At 33.5% G+C, this 20,590-nt stretch overlaps 1 protein-coding gene across 1 annotated transcript; it reads left to right on the forward strand.

Annotated features, from left to right (window-relative positions):
* The first annotated feature begins 235 nt into the window (after positions 1-235).
* LOC143533945 (LRR receptor-like serine/threonine-protein kinase GHR1) lies at positions 236-5,057 on the forward strand. The gene is made up of 3 exons (XM_077028566.1): positions 236-1,304; positions 1,975-3,504; positions 4,334-5,057. The coding sequence occupies exons 1-3, from the start codon at positions 236-238 to the stop codon at positions 4,918-4,920; spliced, it is 3,186 nt and encodes a 1,061-aa protein (XP_076884681.1). The 3' UTR covers positions 4,921-5,057.
* The last annotated feature ends 15,533 nt before the right edge of the window (positions 5,058-20,590 follow it).

Raw genomic sequence — 20,590 nt, forward strand, 5'->3', positions numbered from 1 at the left:
ACCGTTCCATTACCACCCTTAAATTATCACTCTCACACTCACTCCCCACTCTGCTTTTTCCGCAGCAGTACTCCGCCGTGTCACTCAAATCTACACCATTTCTTAAAAGTTGTACATTCTGCATACCCACTTGTACGGAACCCACAAAACCCATTTCCTGCTTTATGAAATCACTCACTTAGGGTTTGTATTGTAAAAACCAGCTCAAAATCTCATTGAGCAAAAAAGAAACATAATGTTTAGGGTTTCTTCGTTATTATTATTGTTATTGTTACTAGGTGTCTTGATAAATAGCACCACTAGTCAACTCCCTTCGCAAGACATTTTAGCATTGTTAGAATTCAAAAAGGGAATCAAGCACGACCCGACCGGGTTCGTGCTCGGTTCCTGGAACGAGGAATCCATCGATTTCAACGGCTGCCCGTCTTCGTGGAACGGAATCATGTGTAACGGCGGCAATGTGGCCGGTGTGGTCCTCGATAACTTGTCGTTGTCTGCGGATATCGATTTGAATGTGTTTGCTAATTTAACTAAGCTTGTTAAGCTTTCCATATCGAATAATTCGATTTCGGGCAAGTTTATGACTAGATTAGGGGGAATGGTTGAGTTTTTGGATATCTCGGATAATCTTTTCGGTTCGGTTTTGCCGAATGATATTGGGAAAGTGTTGAGTTTGAAGAATGTGTCGTTGGCCGGGAATAATTTCTCCGGGGGTATACCCGATTGGGTTTCGGGTCTTAGCTCGATACAGTCCTTGGATTTGAGTAGGAACTCGTTTTCTGGCCCGATTCCACGGGATTTGGTTCAGTTGAACAATTTGGTTTATCTGGATTTATCAGACAATGGGCTAACCAAGGGTATACCGAAGGGGTTTGAGAATGTGGGGGTTCTTGAAGTTCTTGATCTGCACGGGAATATGCTCGATGGTGAATTGGATCCCGAGTTTTTGCTGTTAACAGCTGTGACTCAGGTTGATTTTAGTGGGAATTTGCTTGTGAGTTCAAGTGGGAATGGTAAGTTTTTGGGTGGGCTTTCTGAGAGTGTCAAGTATTTGAATCTTAGCCGGAATCGGTTGACCGGGTCTTTGGTTAGTGGTGGTGTGGCTGAGATGCTCGGGAGCTTGGTTGTGTTGGATTTGAGCTATAATCAGTTGTCGGGTGAACTCCCAAGTTTTAACTTTGCTTATGATCTTCAGGCTCTTAAGTTGTCGAATAACAGGTTTTCTGGGTTCTTTCCGAATGATCTTTTGAAAGGTGATTCATTGGTTTTAACCGAACTGGACTTGAGTGGCAATAACCTCACAGGTGATTATCTAGATATAGTTGTTTATATGTGTGTATTTACACCTTTCATGTGTGTATTTTGGAGAGGTGGCAATTTAAGACACGACCCGAACACAACACAGGCATTAAAAGGTTCTGGGTTGCATTTCTAACCAGTTTACAAAACAGGTTGTGTTCGGGCTTATCTGTTTAATTAAACCGGTCTGTTTGGGTTAACGTATTCAACCTGTATTCAACCTGTTTATATACACAGGTCGGCCCGCTTACCTGTTTAGACACATTTTTTTGACAACCCACCTAATCAATTTACACGTTTACAACTTGGTTATCACCTGCTAACCTATTTGACACGTTTAGATAAATGGTTAAACTGGTTGTGCTCGGGTTGACCTGTTTAATTAAACGGGCTGCGTTGGTTTGACGTAGTTAACCCGCTTGATCTAAAAACCTGTTTAACCCAAATATTGTCAACCCACTAGCTCGTATGACAAATTTCGATAAATGGGTTAAAAGGATCATCTCCGGTTACACGTTATTAACTGTGTGTGGGCTAGGGTTGATGCTTTTGACACGACTCAAAACACGGGTCGTGTTCGGGTCGAACAGTTTAACCTGCCAACACGTATCCACTAACCTGACACGATTGACTAGTATTTTCTTTAACGTTTTAAGCTTGTGATCAAATTTGCAGGGCCAATCAGTATGATAATGTCAACATCACTTCAGGTTCTTAATTTATCCAGTAACGGGCTCACGGGCGAGCTTCCGTTAGTGACAGGTGGATGTCTCGTTCTTGATCTATCAAACAACAACTTTGAAGGGAATTTGACCAAATTGGTCAAATGGGGCAACCTTGAGTATCTTGACCTGAGTCAAAACCGTTTAACCGGCCCAATTCCTGAAGTTGCGACCCAGTTCTTGAGACTGAACCACTTGAACCTCTCACATAACTCACTCGATTCTTTGATTCCTAAAGCAGTCACCCAATTTCCCAAATTAACAGTCCTTGATCTCGGGTTCAATCGGTTCGATGGCCTGTTTCCAAACGGGTTAATCTCTATGCCCACATTACAACAACTTCACCTTCAAAGTAACAAACTTTCAGGCCAATTCAATTTGTTTTCATCTTCTTTTGTATCCAACGTTTCCAGCATTAAGGTTCTTGACATTTCCGATAATCAGCTCGGTGGCGAGTTCCCAGATGCGGTCGACTTGTTGACCGGGCTTCAGTTTCTTGACATCTCAGGGAACAATTTTTCGGGTTCGTTACCGTTATCTTTAACCGAGCTCAAGGGCCTTGTTTCTCTAGATATTTCCCAAAACCACTTCACGGGCCCGTTATTAAACAATCTAACTGACGGGTTAACGAGTTTTAACGTGTCGTATAACGACCTTTCAGGTGTCCTTCCCGATAATTTGAGGAAGTTTCCAGAATCATCATTCTTTCCCGGGAACTCTGAGTTACAGTTTCCGAACCCTCCTGCGGGCCCAAACACACGAGGCCCATCGAGCCGGAAGAAGCCCATTAAGACTGTGTTTAAAGTGTTGGTGATAGTTGCCTGTGTTATTGCAGTCGTTATATTAATCCTTTTAGCGGTTTTCATTCATTACATGCGGGTTTCTCGGCGGCCGGTTCCTCAACCGGTTGCCACGAAAGACGTTCACCGCCAGCCTGCCGCTGGAAGTGGTGGTGCAACAGTTGTTTCTGCTGGAGAAATTGCGGCCTCGCGAAAAGGATCGTCATCGGATACAGTCGCACCAGAAAAGCCTGGTGGCGGGGCGGTTCCAAGTCTTTCGCCATCTAAAACAAGCGGGTTTTCGTACTCTCCGGATTCTGGTGACTCGTACACGGTTGAAAACCTCTCTCGACTCGATGTGAGGTCACCCGATCGGTTAGCGGGTGAGCTTTACTTTCTTGATGACACAGTGTCGTTTACACCCGAGGAGTTATCGCGGGCCCCTGCTGAGGTTTTGGGTCGGAGTAGTCACGGGACTTCGTATCGAACCACGCTTGATAACGGGCTATCGTTGACGGTTAAATGGTTAAGAGAAGGGGTCGCTAAACAGAGGAAAGATTTTGCTAAAGAGGCCAAAAAGTTTGCAAATATTCGACACCCGAACGTTGTTGGGTTACGAGGGTATTACTGGGGGCCCACACAGTATGAAAAATTGATTCTTTCGGATTTTATTTCTCCTGGAAGCCTTGCAAGTTTTCTATATGGTATGGATCTTGTTCTTAAACCGTTTTGCTAATTAATGTGGGTGTTAAACAGGCCATGTTGTGTTTGTGGGGTTGGTGAATGGTGGGTGAAACCCAGGTATCTGATACCAACACGAGACGCTTAACCTCATATATTTTCTTTGTTCTGTTTTAGGTTTTGCATATTAATAAAAGTTACAAACTTACAATAAAAAGATACAGATGTATATAAGAAACTTACTTTTTAAGTTATAAAAGTTGATGTCTAAGTTACATTTATATATTTTTTTCTTTTTTTTTTCTTAGGCATAAAATACGGGACCATTTTAAATTATAATATAAACCACATTAAAAAAACCAAATGGGTTCAATGTGTCAGACTGAACACAGCCTGTTTTCAGCTAAAAGTGTTCACAGGTTCGAACCGAAAATGATCCAACGATTTTAAATTAGAACGTAAAAATATATTAAAAAAAACTAAAAGAAAATTTGGCTTAAACGAGTTAACCCATAACATCACAAACCGTTAGCTAAACGTGTTTGCGGGTTCGACCTAAAACTGATCCAACCACAACCCGTAGCTAAACGTGTTCGCGGGTTCAAGTTTTCGACCTAAAGCTGATCCAACACACATTAAAAAAACTAAAAAATAAATAGGTTAAATGGGTCAACCCGAACCCGAACACAAACTGTTTAGCTACACGAGTTCAACCTGAAACAAACCTGTACGCGCTTAAACTAAACCCAAACCCACGAAACCTGTGTCGAGTCATAAATCTTAACCGCTACTAATTGCATTTGTTGATCGTTTTAAAAGTTAATCGAGTAAAATAATGTTTTGTGTACGCAGATCGACCAGGAAGAAAAGGCCCACCTTTAACATGGGCACAAAGGTTAAAAATTGCAGTTGACATTGCACGCGGTCTAAACTATCTGCACTTTGACCGCGCAATTCCACATGGGAACCTAAAGTCAACCAACATCTTACTAGACGGTCCAGACTTAAACGCGCGTGTGGCCGATTACTGTCTTCATCGTCTAATGACCCAAGCGGGAACCATAGAACAAATTCTTGATGCGGGTGTGTTAGGCTACCTAGCACCTGAGCTAGCTGCCTCCAAACGCCCAGTCCCCTCGTTCAAGTCAGACATTTATGCATTTGGAGTGATATTATTGGAGCTTTTAACCGGGAAGTGTGCAGGTGATGTGGTGTCAAGTGAAGATGGTGGTGGGGTTGATTTAAACGATTGGGTTCGGTTGAAGGTGGCGGAAGGGCATGGGCCCGATTGTTTTGATGCGGTTTTAATAACCGAAATGGGAACACCGGCTGCGGATAAGGGGATGAAGGAGTTGCTTGGGATCGCGCTAAGGTGTATAAGGCCGCTTTCTGAGCGGCCCAGGATCAAGACAGTGTACGAGGATCTTTCGTCTATATAGGTTGTTAGATTTTGGTTTTTGTTTTGACTTAGATTAGGGATTGGACTTGGGGCGTCAATGGTTTATTGGTCCTTGTTTTTATGTTTTTCGTAATTTCTGAATGAATGTATGTTCTTGGTTTTTGGTAGTTTGTGGATGAATGTATGCTCTTCGTTTTTTGTTTAAAAAAAAAAGCAAGGTATGAAGAATTTAGTTTAAAGTTATTGCACGTTGGGAGGGATTTAGTGACTTAAAAATATCAGTGTAGAAAGCCGAGCACTTAATGAGTAGTCGTTATAGTGTTGTAAACTCATGATTATATATATATATATATATATATATATATATATATATATATATAGGGGATGGTTGGAGAAGTCATCTTAGTATGAGAAGTGTGAGAAATGAATTTGGGTCATTCATTATATGTAATTAATGGTATAGATTAGGAGTGGCATTGCTGTAATTACTAAGACAACAATAAAACGTGTTTTTAAGTAAAAAGGGTATATTGGTATTTTGGGTGTAGCCTTACTTAAATCAAACGTATGTAATAAACTTATAATGACAGTTTCCTTTATTTATGCTCTAGTCAACTCTTAAATCAAGGTAAGTTAATTTCTTAAATGCTTTTTTTTATTGAATTGAATATCCATTTAATTAGATGCATATGACTTTCATTAGCTATATTATTATTTTCATATTACTAATCATTAATGTAATTTTAGGTAAGAAATAGGGCTTTATAGAATGGAATTATTATTATTATTTTTTATTTCTACAAGGTTAGTAATTTTGTATATCTGTACACATTACTACACTATTTTAGTTAACTATTAAATGCACCTTTAGGGCTAATTTTATTATAGATATAAATATTGTGAAAATTTAATGTTTAATATGTTTGTTGTGTAGGATGATTATGTTTAGTAGGATACAAGTGTTGATGTGTAGCGTAACATATTTGTTGTGTAGGATCATTGTTGTTGTGAAGGTATAGAACATAAATCTGTTTCTTAATTATCCTACATGTACCTTAACAAATGGTATGCATGTGTAAGAGGTTATTAAGTTATTTACTTATAGTTTATGTATTGTTTTACTAATATTATGTTATGTGTAGGTTATTAAGTTATTTAGTATATATTATGCTATTAGGCTCTCTGTAGTATATATTATGTGTAGATTGTCTAGTATATGCTATATGTAGGTTTTTTTTGTCTATTGTTTGTGTGTGTTTATCAACAAATTGAGTATATATTATGTTATGTGTAGGCTATATGTGTAAGTTTTCATTTAAGTGTATATTATATTATGTGTAGGTTGTGTAGGTTTTAATTTTTAGTATAAATTATGTTATGTGTGGATTGTGCATTATATGTTATGTTATGCGTAGGTTGTGTAGTATATATATTTATATTAGGTGTTGGTTGAATCTTGTTTTATATGTAGTCTTTAACGTTGTTCGTTCATTAATAAATGTTTTTCTTGAAATCAATAACTTGAATGTGTTTTCAAGAATTTGATGATTTCATCATACGTTATGTACTAAATGTTGGCTATGGAAGCTAAAAACGTAAATCCAAAATATATAATAATATTAGACATGAAATTTTATCTTCAAAGGTAAATAACTTAGACTAAATTATTAATGATTTTTTAAAAGATACAACTTCAATATAAATCATAATAAGAAATTTAAATACATTCGTTTGAATAAAATGATATTAAAATATAGAATTAAAGCCAACTAGTGTAATTTAATAAAGAATATTAGAAATTATGTGTAACATTTCAAATAATTATTAGTTACCAAGTATAAATAAAAGACTTTTTACTAATGTACCTCTATAATTAAAATAAAACAAAAAAAAAGAGATAAATTATGATTGGTTGGATTCACTTCTCACACTAATATGATTTTTTCTTTGAACTCAACCACACACACATATATATATATATATATATATATATATATATATATATATATATATATATTTTCTAAAAATTAATTTATGTATAATTTGTCATGTCAGAGACTCAGAGTACTACCCGAGTACTCTCTGCCTAAACCGAGTACTCGCAACTCTCTCGTGAAGAGCCTCTATCAATTTATACATTCAAAGGAGTTGCAAAGTTTTAGTGATCTATTAGTATATAACTAAGAGTGAATTGCGGATTTGCCCATGTAGTTTGTTTAAATATGCGGTTTTAGTGAATTGCGTTCTTGTGGTTTCATTTCTCTTGCAATTAAACCCGAATTCATTAATCCTGTTAAGTCTGGTCGTTAAACTTATCAGCGTGTCCTTCACGTGAGGGACAGTTTTGTCCCCCCCCCCCCAAATAAACCCCAGCCTCTCACGTGAGGGGGCTTGCGAATTAGCATTGGGTTTATTTGGAAAGAAAAAGGACAAAACTGCCCCTCACGTGAAGGACATGCTGATGGTTTAAAAACCAGACTTAACGAAATTAGTGAATTATTGTTTAATAGAAAGTGAAATTAAACCACAGAGACATAAATCGCAAATTTGAAACTATTTGATTAAATTTATAGATTTAAACAAATCAAAAGAACGAAAGCCACAGTTTACTCTATAACTAACTAATAATAACAGTTATAATAACAATGATAATATAGAATAGTGATAATCATGATGTTTTGCAATTCATTTGAATAAGCATTACTAAAGTTGATTATGCGTAATGGTATTATTTAACAAGTTCAATTAAATTTAATATTACTAAAGTTTGTCATCATTTTTGCAACAAAGAATGGCTGGCAATAATATTGCTGATTATATGCAACAAAATAAAGACATCGGTCCAAGTTTAAATATTGATTTTTAAGTACATAAAAAGGATTGTAATTTAGAAAATGAATTTATAAAGTTTGTTTGGTTAGTGGATCTTAAACCATAGTTAAGTTGTTAGGCAAAGAATGGTTAAAGAATACCACCCCTCTCGAGTCTTTCAATACAAAATACAATCGATTTGAACGGTATTTCTTCGCATCCTATGTATTTAAATTTATTTATACTTGTGACTCTATGTTATATTGTGGGGTCTTAAGGCCTCAGTTTAAAATATGACTAAATGGAGTTTTCTCATATTGATGAATTTTCTCGTTAAAGATGTTCCTGGGTGAGTCAGCTCTGAAGCGTCAAAATCAATATAGACGATTAACGTCCCATCTTAAAAATGTTCACTAAGGTATTTGGGATGGTTCCAAACGCCGTTAAAAATAACATGTGACCTTGTTCTAATCTCTCAGATTCTTACAAAAGTTTCCAAACCTTACTTTTTTTTTCAATGAACCTAAAATTTATGGGCATTTACATATTTCCTCTTTCTAAACTTTGAAATTACATATTTCCTCAAACAATGCTTAAAAAGTATTGTACATTTTGCATTAAAAACTTGTATTTTGGGGAAATATATAATTTCCCTTGTTTAGGAAGGGGAAATATGTAAAAATCCCTAAAATTTATTTGATCCATGTTAATATTTATGAAAAGATCACAAGAAGGATTAAAGTGCAATAAGGCGAATAGATTGAGGGGGTAAAGTGTATCTTGAGCAAACATACATCCTAACATAGATCCATGCAAGAAGAAAACAATTAATGGATTCTTTTAGTTTCCTGCATTGCGTTCTTTTATTCGTTTCGGTACCTGCTTTCACGGTCTCGTCTTCCCAAATCTCATGTAATTTTTCTTTTATATTTTTCTTCATTTTTTCATGTATTTATTTCTATAATTTCATGGGTTTTCAATGATTTTGTTCGTCTTATATATCTTATAATTGATTAGAGGTTTGATAATTTATGAATTTGATAGATAATGCTCTTGAATCTTATCGAGGGGCAACACGTAATCTTCTTCAACAAAAAGAATGTAAGTTAGTTCCTTTTCTGGATCCTTATGAAGCAACATTTGGCTCGGTTAATCAGTTGCATTATCGCCTCGACATAAATCTTAATATTTTTAGATGAGTATGTGTATGACGACATGACGTATATGTGCATGTGTATCTAGAGTAGGTATACATGAGTCATTTGAACCATTTATTTTCAGTAATGCCCGACACATGAATCTTAATGCTTGTATATGCATATATGTATACGTATGTTGATGTGTACATTCATGCATGTGGCTTTTAAAGCTACAATGGGGACTCTTGAATCGTTTTGACATATATGTGTATGGTATATGTATGTATGTATGTATGCATGCATGCATGTATGTATGTATGTATGTATGTATGTATGTATGTATGTATGTATGTATGCATGTATGTATGTATATGTGTGTGTGTATGTATGTATGTATGTATGTATGTGTGTATGCATGTATGTATGTATGCATGTATGTATGTGTGTGTATGTATGTATGCATGTATGTATGTATGTATGTATGTGTATGTGTGTGTGTATGTATGTATGTATGCATCTATGTATGTGTGTGTGTATGTATGTATGTATGTGTGTATGTGTGTGTGTGTATGTATGTATGTATGTGTGTATGTATGTGTGTGTGTGTATATGCATGTGTGATGTGTATGAGATGTAGTATGTGTATGCATAGAAGCACGTATGTGTACGTACATGTGTGTACATGTCTATGTTATAAAAGAAGAAGCCAATAAAGATGATCCAAGGTGAAGACAAGAATATTAGTTATTCGTTAGGAGTTTGAATTTATTTGATTAGGTTTATCGGTCAGATTTATTTGTTTATTTAAATAGAGTTTGAATTATAGCAGGAATATATAGTTTAAAAGTTGGTATAAAGGTATTAGGTGTGTCAAGTTTGAGAGTTTATCAACAAAGAAAAGAGTTGTAGATATTTAACACAAAACATATGTATATGGCTTTCAAAGCTACAATGGAGAATCATGAATCATTTTGACAATTTTCCGCAGCTTGTCCGGTGAACTTTGAGAATGAAAACTACACGATCATCACAAGCCAATGCAAAGGACCGGTATACAAGCACGACCAGTGTTGCAACTCGTTTTTGCAAATTGCGTGCCCTCACTGGGAACATGTAAACGATGAGAAGACCAATTGTGCATCAACTTTGTTTAGTTACATTAACTTGTATGGCAAATACCCACCGGGGCTTTTTGCTAACATGTGTAAAGGAGGCAAGGAGGGTCTTAGTTGTGACCATGTTAATAAATCAGCAAAACACAAAGCCAACAACGGTCCAGCTGCAATCACCCCGGTTCATTTACCGCTGCTAATGATCACCATCGGACTCACTTGCTTCATACTAGACTTGGTATAACATGTAATTTGTAATCATTGTTAGCTTGAGAAAAATGGTAATTTTTTTTTGTGTGTGTGTGTTGATTGAAATATCCTAGGAGTACGTTATACTTGGAGATGATTTAAAACGTGTGGTAATTACAAAAGAAGATTAACAAAATGTGTGAATTTGATCTTGTTGATTAGTTTCTTATATTATTTTTATTATTTCTTTTTGTATGCACCTGCTCGTTTGTTTAAGGTGCTCTTAATTTTACATCTAATACATGACAAAATTGCAGTATGTTCGTTGCGTTCCACACGAGACGAAAGCGAAAATAAAAAACAAGGGAAAACAGAGAAAAATGATACATGTTATTGAATTCATAATCCGTAACATCGAGCTTCCTTATAGAGCACCATCCAGCATTTGTCATTAAACTGACAGTAAAGGATTGAATATGACATAATGAGAATAACTAATAATTTGCATGAGTTGAGGACCACTCATGATATTCTTATCAAATAAAATTCAAGAAAATCTTCAAAATCAAATGTGATTTATTGTCGTATTTTCACGAATCTGCCACACTTTGATCGATTCATATATGATTTCGCTAAATGAGTTATTTGTTTCTTATTATGTTACGATGTATTTTATAAACTAATTTCATATATAAGTTTGATAACCTAGATAATTTAGTATATAAATCGTTTTAAGTTTAAATAGTTACCAGCAAACTTACATATACAATAAATTACATAATCTAAAAAATCTTGTTGGTTGGATCAGAGGCTCCTTAAGATTGGCACAAGATTATTGAGTTTGTGAGGTCTAGGTCTTCAAAACTTTGGCAATTTGGCATTGATATTTTATGCTGGATACACTAGAACCTTTTAAAATATTCCTATTTACTTATTACTAAAACACAAATTATCCTGACCAATCTTCAAACATGTACATGTAAATTCAAAGGAAACTTATGAAGATAACTCGGAATTGTTTCATATATAAAGTTAATTCAATTTTATTTTCAATTATCTTACTTTATACATGTAAATGTGTCACAATATATTTCTCACCATCAAAGCAAATAACTAGAAACCTTCAACAAATAAAACGAGATCTTACATATGTGACCGATAAATAAAACAACTTCACATGTGAAAGAGATTAATTATAAATTTTGAAAAGTATCTTCTCGATCACAATGATTCAACATTACGAACTCGATCTAATTATAAGACAATCATAAAATCGAAATACAGATTAGCTTGAAAAATGTATAATTAAACAAAATATATATCATCATTTGGTAAACAATGATTTTATTAGAAAAATTGTTTTAATTTAACCTGACGTCTTTAGATTATATGTAAATAAATATGTAAATGGATATCCAAGGGCTTTGCTTTTGGTTTGTCATTTGTATTGTATGTCTGTATGATGCGAATGTTAAAACAAATGGCTGACATGGATACCTCGTGGAACACATGTAATATGACTTGTGGTTGTTTGTCAGCCTACGTAAGCTTGATTTTGGAAAAGTTAACGTCACATTTTTGTTAATAATAAACTTTTTAATTAATACATCTTATATAGAATTATAAATAATATATATAAAGAGGAATGCGAAGGTTTAATGGTGAACTTCAAAAAAGTAGGAATCCAGGGAATGATGTCTTTTACATGTAAAAAATTAATAAAAATTTGATTTCATATCTAAAAAATTAGTTTAAACAAAAACTTTTTTGAAGCTTTTGCTTATAAATACATGCAGATAAAAATTTCAATAAAAAATGTAATTTTTTTTTATAAAAGCGGCTTCTATATGTGTTTATATGTAAAAACTTTAAAAAGATAATGTAAAAAACGTGTTTTTTAGATGTAAAACTTATTTTTATTACGTTTTACATATAATATACATATGGTTCTTCAGTTCCTCACTTATTTTGTGGTTTCCTTTTGAACCCGTCCATAGAGCAATACACTAAAAGAAATGTTTAATTCAATTTTAAGTATTAATGCCTAAAAAATAAAAAAAAACATAATTTTCATAAGATCATCTTCAACGTTCTGACAGAGAAGGATTTACGGGACGTTCAACTAATTTGCATGGTAGAGAGACAAAAGAGGGTAGAGATTTTTTAAACCAACCATTTTGAAACAATTATATAGAATTTGGATATCTTGGTTGCCACATCTAAGTTTGAAAGAAATTATGCTATTTATGTTTTATGTTGATATGAATACGCATGTGTTCACAGTACATTAATTAGTAATAATGCCAATAGACTACAATCAATCTTAAAAGTGTGTGTATGTTTTATTTGTTACTAGATTTTATCTTTTGTTTTGTAAGAGGTTGTGTTACATTATTCGTTTTTAATATTTAAATATGTATATTTAGATTTTAATTTTATTTATTGTAAGAAAGTTAATAATATAATATACTTGAGATTTGATAATAAAATGGTTTTACAAATAAATGATATGTTATAATCTGGTTTAAAAGCTATCTGGGTTTGATGATACCCATTACCCGTTTATTTTCTTTGTTATAAAATTGCTTCTTAATTATAAATAATATCCTTTTCTTAAATAAAATAGGATATTAATTTTCAGTATGTCCCTATTTTATAAAATTTTCATATCAAATAGTTTATAAGATTAATTTTTAATATAGTGAGATGTTATAACACGTTTAAGAGCTATCTGGGTTTGGTGAGACATTTACCCGTAAATTCGGGTAAAATGCGTGAGAAACCTTCATTTACAAATAAAGCAATCTGATGGCTTAAGAGAATGGTTGTTTTATGTTTTTTGTTTTTTAATATTTATTTTTTGGATTTTAATTTTCTTTATAGTAAGAAAGTTAATAATATACTTAGGGTTTGATGATGAAAGAGTTTCATAAATAAATAATATGTTATAACCCGTTTAAACGCTATCTAAAATTGGTGACCCATGACCCGCTTATGTTTTTTACTATAAAATTGTTTATTAATTATAAATAATATATTTTTCTTTTTAAATTGGATATTAAATTTTATTATATCCCTATTTTATAGGATTTTCAGATTAAATAATTGGTAAGATGAATTTTTAATTTAATGAGATGTTATAACCCGTTTAAGAGTTATCTGGTTTTGGTAAGACCCATACCCATGAATTTGAATTAAATCAATGAGAGACCTCTATTTAAAAATCAAGCAATCTGGTGGCTTTCATAAAAGGGGGGAACGACCACATCGCGACAAATAGAATTTTAAGGGTTTCGTTTATATATATTATAGATAGATAGATACATGTTTTATATTGGTGTGGATTTGATTTTGATAGAATTTGTGCTAGTTAATTTTTAAGTTTGTGTTAATATTATTTTCTCTAAGTTGCATGTTGGCGTGGCTACTTTACTCGTACTGTTTGTTGACCAAAATCAGTCCAAACAATGTTGGTGCTGTGCCTTTTAGTTGGTGTTGATCTATTTTAATAGATTTTGTGCTTCTTAGTTTTTATGTTGGTGTTAATATGATGTGAGCTCTTTAGGTTGTATGTTGATATTGCTACTTGACTTGTTCAGTCAATCCTACCTTGTGCTAGCAGTCCAGCTATGTGTATCTTTAAGTTGCTTTATGGTGGTGTTAATTAGATTTGTATAAAATGTTGGGTATTGCTAATGTGTTGAGTACCACTGGATTACAATTTCCAACAAATAGGAGAAAGAGCAGCCGAATTACTTTTATAATTCATTCAGCAAATACACAAATACACATCAAATCCAGTCACTAAAATCCAGTTGTAGTAAATTAAAATGATGATGTAATCAAGGGCTGTTCATGTACCTAGATTGATAGAATATAAAACTCTAACAAATCATCAACCAATATTCATATGGATTTCTACATCTAACAAAAGCATAAAATAGTCACAAAACATACATTAAGTGACCTAAATATGCATCTATAACTAAAAGACCTTCAACAAGACATATGCAAAAAAATGATCAGCAATAAATCTAACCTAAATACCCGGCAATTGTAAAAAGATTCTTCGCTCCAGCATTAACCTGACAATAATCACCATAAACCGAGAAAACATCCGATATTCAACAAACACTCATCACACCTAGGTAGTTCTACATGATTAGCCAACAATCATGTTTAAAACTAGAAAATAAGTCAATAATATTAAGAACATAATGTCTGCAAATCTAACAAATAAAGAAAATCAAGAACAATGAACCGAATAAGCTAATTAAAACTACCCGATTCTCGGTCCTAATCTTAAATCCTTGATTCCGAATGTCTACTCGAACTCATAATCTGTAGGAATACGGGACACTTTTTATATTAAAATTAATACAAATAATAACGATACTCTTGTTATTAACATGAAAAAGTAAGTAGTACACATACCGCAATATAAACTAAAATAATTAATGAAATAATATAACAATTATGTTAAATGATTTCAACCAAGCTCTTCAAATGATAAAGTCTTCAACTTATTCTTTAGCAACATCTTCTTATAATCTCTTTGGCAAGAACCTACAAAAGATAGATTGTCCAACTTTTGCTACAACAAGGTCTTCTAGTAGTTTCTAAGCTATAACAATAAACAAACTAAATTTGACGGTTGAGGCTGTGGCACATGTTCAACACGTTTCCCTTAAAACAGATTTCGCACCTCTACATAAGACAACGCGTCTGTTTCCCAGAGTACAACAGCCGAAGCAGTTAGTACTGCCGGAGATGTCCACGCGCCCGAGGTTACATCGGGTAATTAAAGTGTAGTGTTAGAAATTATGGAAAAATAATAGAATAAAGAAGTAAATGAATCAAGTAGAGAAACTCATCTCTATAGGTTTGGAAACTCATCTCTATAGGTTTCCAACATATGAGTCTTTAAAGATATCTTCTTCACCAATAACTCTTCTTGCATGCATGCATTTTCCTTTGAATTTTCTAGCTTGTATTTTTCTAGCCTCTTTCAAATAAGGCACATAGCCTATTATATATACAAGAGTTAAGGGTGAGTAAAGTCTCACTTAATTAGAAATTTAATAATCTAATAAAAACTAATCAAATGTCATAAAAAGGCTCTACTCAAGAGTTTCATGACTATATGAAGAGTTTAATATTAATTACTATAATTAATCTTCATTCACAATATTCTATTTTTCCAACAATCCCCACATGAATGGAGATTGATCAAAACACACCAAAATGTCCAATAGAACCTCGACAGTTGAGTATTGCAGGATATGTAGGTGTTAGCTTTGAACCTTCTTTTATGAAGCATACTTAGTCTCCTAACGGTTAGTAGACGTTATGTCCTTGAACAAACCCACATTTGTGTAGACGACAATACACTTCACACAATACTCTCTCTAGCCGGGCACATCCCCTCATTGTCGTGTCCATTATGGTCCTGGAACACTAGCCTGGTTCTGTGAAAGCTCTAGGAATTGCGCGTCTCACAATTTCATTTGAAACGACCCCACTTCTATTTCACATAGGTGATTATCCTTAAATCATTAAAAACATTAAGGTTATAATGATTTACCCAAATCATTAACCATATATTATGTTTAGCCTCACAACATGTCAATGTTGTTATAGGAATGAGCTAAGAAGTAATTAGACTCCCTTTATAATTTAGGAGGATATATATATATTAGCTTATGTGTCAACTTATACATGAGCTACGCCCCCCCCCCCCCCCCTCCACAGTGACCACCCGTAGATATATAATTAGGTTGTCCTATTGAACTTAGATATTGGGATCTTCAGTCAACTAAGTTAGGTTTCCTTTATATACCCTTTTTCATGGGGTTTAGTCTCATTCCACAACTTGATCTCTATTAAACACTCAGGTTGTTGGATCCATAACATTATCTTAACTTTGTCTAGTCACTACAGATAACTTGCGTAGTTGAGATTAGTTGTCATGATGTGTTCTTAACTTATAAGTTAATTTTGCCTAACGTCAACTTTCTAAGAGTATAACCTCAGTGGCCACCTGAATCTGGTTATAATATTTGTCTTTGCAAATACACTTATCATTAAGGCAAACACATCTCCATAATCCTCATTGCTAAACCTTCCAAGTTTAAATGCAAAACACCTCCACATGTAAGTGTTATTGGATAATATCATCCAACTTTTGAATGAGGTAAATAAAAGTTCTTCCTTTTTACATAAGTTTGATAAATCATCTCAATTACCATTTCTATATACTTCTAAAGAGTAGTTTCTTAAATGGCTTCCCCCACATTTCTTGCATTTTGATATAGTTTGCTTAACTTTACTCATAAAGGCAACTCGAAACTCATGATTTGAACAAGAGCATGTCTTTGTATCAATGAGTTAATCAATACTTACTAATAAAGTAACACTTTTCATAAGTTTATTATCAAACATCACCAACTTAGAAAGATTCTAAATCACCCACTAAGGCAAACCTAGAAAGTTAAGGTCTTTTTAAGATCCTCATAAGGTATAATATTTCCTTATATTAAATGAAAACCCACTTCAAATTTGTCTATACAAAAATTCATTCACGTGTTTGTGTATCTTTTGATGTTTCACGTTAACTAGTCTTCACAAAGCACTATAATTAACAAGTACTAGTCTAGTATGCTTTAGACTACAATACTTTAGTATGTGAACAGAAGATGCATCATTCTGATTCTTCACAACCATACAATATCACTTTGAAACATTCACTCCTTAGCTTAGACAAAGTTATCAGCCTTGTTTAAAATCCCAAAACGTTAGTCTTTTGGAAAGTCTCGCAAGTTAGTGCATGTAGCACATAAATAACTTCATCATTTATTTAAGGAAAATAACTCTTTTGCCTTTAATCTTTAAGACTTCACCATTGACTTATATGTTTAAACACAAGTGTTAATCCAAATAATTCTGGTGAATACATTCATTACCAACGAGATGAATGCTACTTGTCCACGGTCACTATAAAGTTGAGATAAAATCAATTGGATTGACACTTAAACTCTTGGAATTCACATTTGCTTCTTAAAACCAATTTTTTGAGATACTCTCCCAATATGAAAGACAACACTCTCATTAGTTAAACAACATGGATGGGGGTAAAAAAATCTACATATCCATCAATATTGTAATTATATTTTAATGAATCTCTTAAGATTTGTTTAAATTCATTCACAATAGTAACACATATTTCTTTATATATGATCAACGTAGTTATGATTCACACTCGGTGAATTTTCAAAGATATAATCCTTCAATAATTTTCAAGGATTCAAATATCTCATCAATATATATTAATTCATATATTATAACTCATACTTACTGAACTTCCAAGAAGTTTAATTTCTTCTTAACATACATCAGCTTATATGTTATAATTCACATTTAGTGAATTTTCAAGAAGTTTAATTTCTCATCAACATATATTAATTCATATATATGTTATAATTCACACTTAGTGAATTTCAAAGATTCAAATATAATATTCTTGTGTATTTCATTTTAATACACCCACCACGTTCTTTCATGAACCTCTCATAATGTAGTTATACATTTGATGTCTCATCTTAGACTTTAGTCAATGTAATGACTCACAAGTTGTTTCTTATGCAAATTGTTCTTGCACTATCCGTTTAAAATTGTCCATTTTATTTAAAATGCTGATTTATTTCGTTGTACAATTGCATATTTTATCCGAAGATATTGAACACAAAATAACAATACAACCGAACATACAAATAAAGTGTAAAACACTTTTTAAAAGTAATTAAAACAGATAAAAAGACGACATGTAGATAACAAATCTCAAAGTGTTATTATCTTTAACACCTTCATTGTTCGATCGAAATCATCATATTAATATCCTTTTATGCCATGACTTGAGGTACTCCCTCAATAGTTCTCTATGAACTCATAAGGATAAGATCCTCGTTTCATCTTGAAACTATATACTTAAACAATCAAAATTTATCCAAACCAACAAGGTGTTAACTAAAAGCATGTTGTAAATTTTAACAGAACTTATGTGCATAAGATCACCAAGTTTTTATTTATCGTTTATTCTATAAAATAATTGTTTTTTTCGAAAAGGGTGAAAACCGTTGGTTTCACAAAAGAATCGTATCTAACACGTACGTTAGGCTATTAAAATGTTTAGACAAGCATTGTTTAGAGTTATAAAATAACTCTTTCTAACACACTTATTATTAGAAAAATTAAACATTGAGACAAAACTTTCTTTCTTTTAAACTATTTGTTTTTCTATAGTATATCGTGAAATCTTTAGTTCATAAAACCTTAATAGCCCAAAAGTCACTTCATTAACACACAGTTAAAGCTTTTATTAACACTTAGTTAAGTCTTCCATTAACTCTTAATTAAGGCTATGTTATTAATGACTTAATGAGAGGAATCTTAATAGAGACACATGAAAGTCTCATATGTACTATTTCACTATAACCAAACATGGAAGTCTATGTTTATATTTCACTAAAATGCACCCAATGTATGTCTCCGTGCACTATTTTCTAACACACTCGTTAGAAATAAACGATTACACAAACCGTTATTAAACTTATTGGTTTATATAAAATCAACCAATCTAACACGCTCATTAAGAATAAATGATTACAAAAATCATTATAAGGCTTATTAGTTTACATAAAATAAACTACTTCTCACACTCGTTTAAAGAAACGAGGCGTTTTGACAAACGTTTTAAACCATAATATTTATAACTTGTAAGAATTTATAACACACATGTTAGAAAATGAAGAACTTACAAAACGTATTTCTTATAAAATAAATCCGGTCTAACATGCGCGTTCGAGAACTTAATTAATGTCAGAAAGAACATAGGTTTACAGCAATAAACCCGGTCTAACACACAAGTTAGAAAAGTAATGATTGAAAAATCGTCTTATATCGAACGATTTAGTCACAAACCATTCGTCTTGTATCATGGTATAGGATTTAAGATTATACCACATGTCTTTAAATCCATAGACAATAATTTGTACTACATACATATTTTCAAAACAAATATACAAGATTGTCGCAACAATCACAAAATAATTTTCATATTTTCCGTGAACCTAATATCCTTAGTAAAAAGGTTTAAGATTGCCTTAACAATCTCATGGAAAATCTGTTTTAAGATTGTAGGAATACGGGACACTTTTTATATTAAAATTAATACAAATAATAACGATACTCTCGTTATTAACATGAAAAAGTAAGTAGTACGCATACCGCAATATAAATAAAATAAATAATGAAATAATATAACAATTATGTTAAATGATTCCAACCAAGCTCTTCAAATAATAAAATCTTCAACTTATTCTTTAGCAACATCTTCTTATAATCTCCTTGGTAAGAACCTACAAAAGATAGATTGTCCAACTTTTACCACAACAAGGTCTTCTAGTAGTCTTTTGGCTACAACAATAAACAAACTAAATTTATAGGTGAGGCTGAGACACATGTTCAACACGTTTCCCTTAAAACAGATTTCGCGCCTCTACATAAGACAACACGTCTGTCTCCCAGGGTGCAATAGCGGAAGCAGTTAGTACTGCCGGTGTAGGGGTATGGTATTAAACCCGGTTTACAATCCTAAATTTATTATATTTGGTTTGTTTTATTATGTGGGCTAATACATTTGTTATTGGGCTGAGGAGGTTTGTGGAGGTAGCCCTAATTGGGCTAGGCCCATTAGGGTATCATGATGGTGGCCATGAGACTCTATATAAGGAGGTCTTCACCTCCTTATCATGGGGTCATGCTCAGTAGGTGCCACCACCAGTTTTTGTGTCTGTGAACAAGAGATCTTGAAGATCTCTTAGCGGTCACCTCCACCACCCCCAAAACGCTACTGCAGATCGCGAGCAGCGGAGGAGAGGATCAGCAGACCAGGATGCGGTTCATTCATCTCGAAATCCGTGGAAGCTCCGTCATGAGTCAGGTCAGATTCCATTTCGTGCTTCGACATTGGCGCCATCCGTGTGACGGCAATGAACCACACTGGCCTCTCTTCTCGCCTTCCGATCCGTTCATCAAAATCTCAGGAAGAACCACCGAGCTCTTGGGGAAAACCCTTAGATCTATGTTTTCAGATCTGGAAAATACTTCCAGATCTGGAAGATGCAGGAGGAAACCACCAAGCTTTTGGGGAAAATCCTTAGATCTGTGTTTTTCAGACCTGGAAAATACCTCCAGATCTGGAAGAAACAGGAAGAAAATGAGCTTTTGAGGAAAACCCTCAGATCTGGGTTTTCAGATCTGGGTTCGGTCCGAGCAGCAGCCACACCTCATATTCATAGGTTTATAAACCCTATCAGATCTGTTGGTTTTACATAAAACCTACCTGATGTGGATATTCAAAACCTTTGGGTCGCTGCGCGCGCCCAGGCGATTACTCTGCGCC

Source organism: Bidens hawaiensis, unplaced genomic scaffold (genome assembly GCF_021521415.1).
Source record: "Bidens hawaiensis isolate Kalapana, Puna unplaced genomic scaffold, B.hawaiensis_p1.1 tig00009958_1, whole genome shotgun sequence".
Lineage (NCBI taxonomy): Eukaryota > Viridiplantae > Streptophyta > Magnoliopsida > Asterales > Asteraceae > Bidens > Bidens hawaiensis.

Coding starts and splice junctions, on each gene's coding strand:
- LOC143533945 (XM_077028566.1), top strand. CDS start 236: ATGTTTAGGGTTTCTTCGTTATTATTATTGTTATTGTTACTAGGTGTC. Junction 1,305..1,974: donor GAGTGGCAATAACCTCACAG/GTGATTATCTAG, acceptor TCAAATTTGCAG/GGCCAATCAGTATGATAATG. Junction 3,505..4,333: donor CCTTGCAAGTTTTCTATATG/GTATGGATCTTG, acceptor TTGTGTACGCAG/ATCGACCAGGAAGAAAAGGC.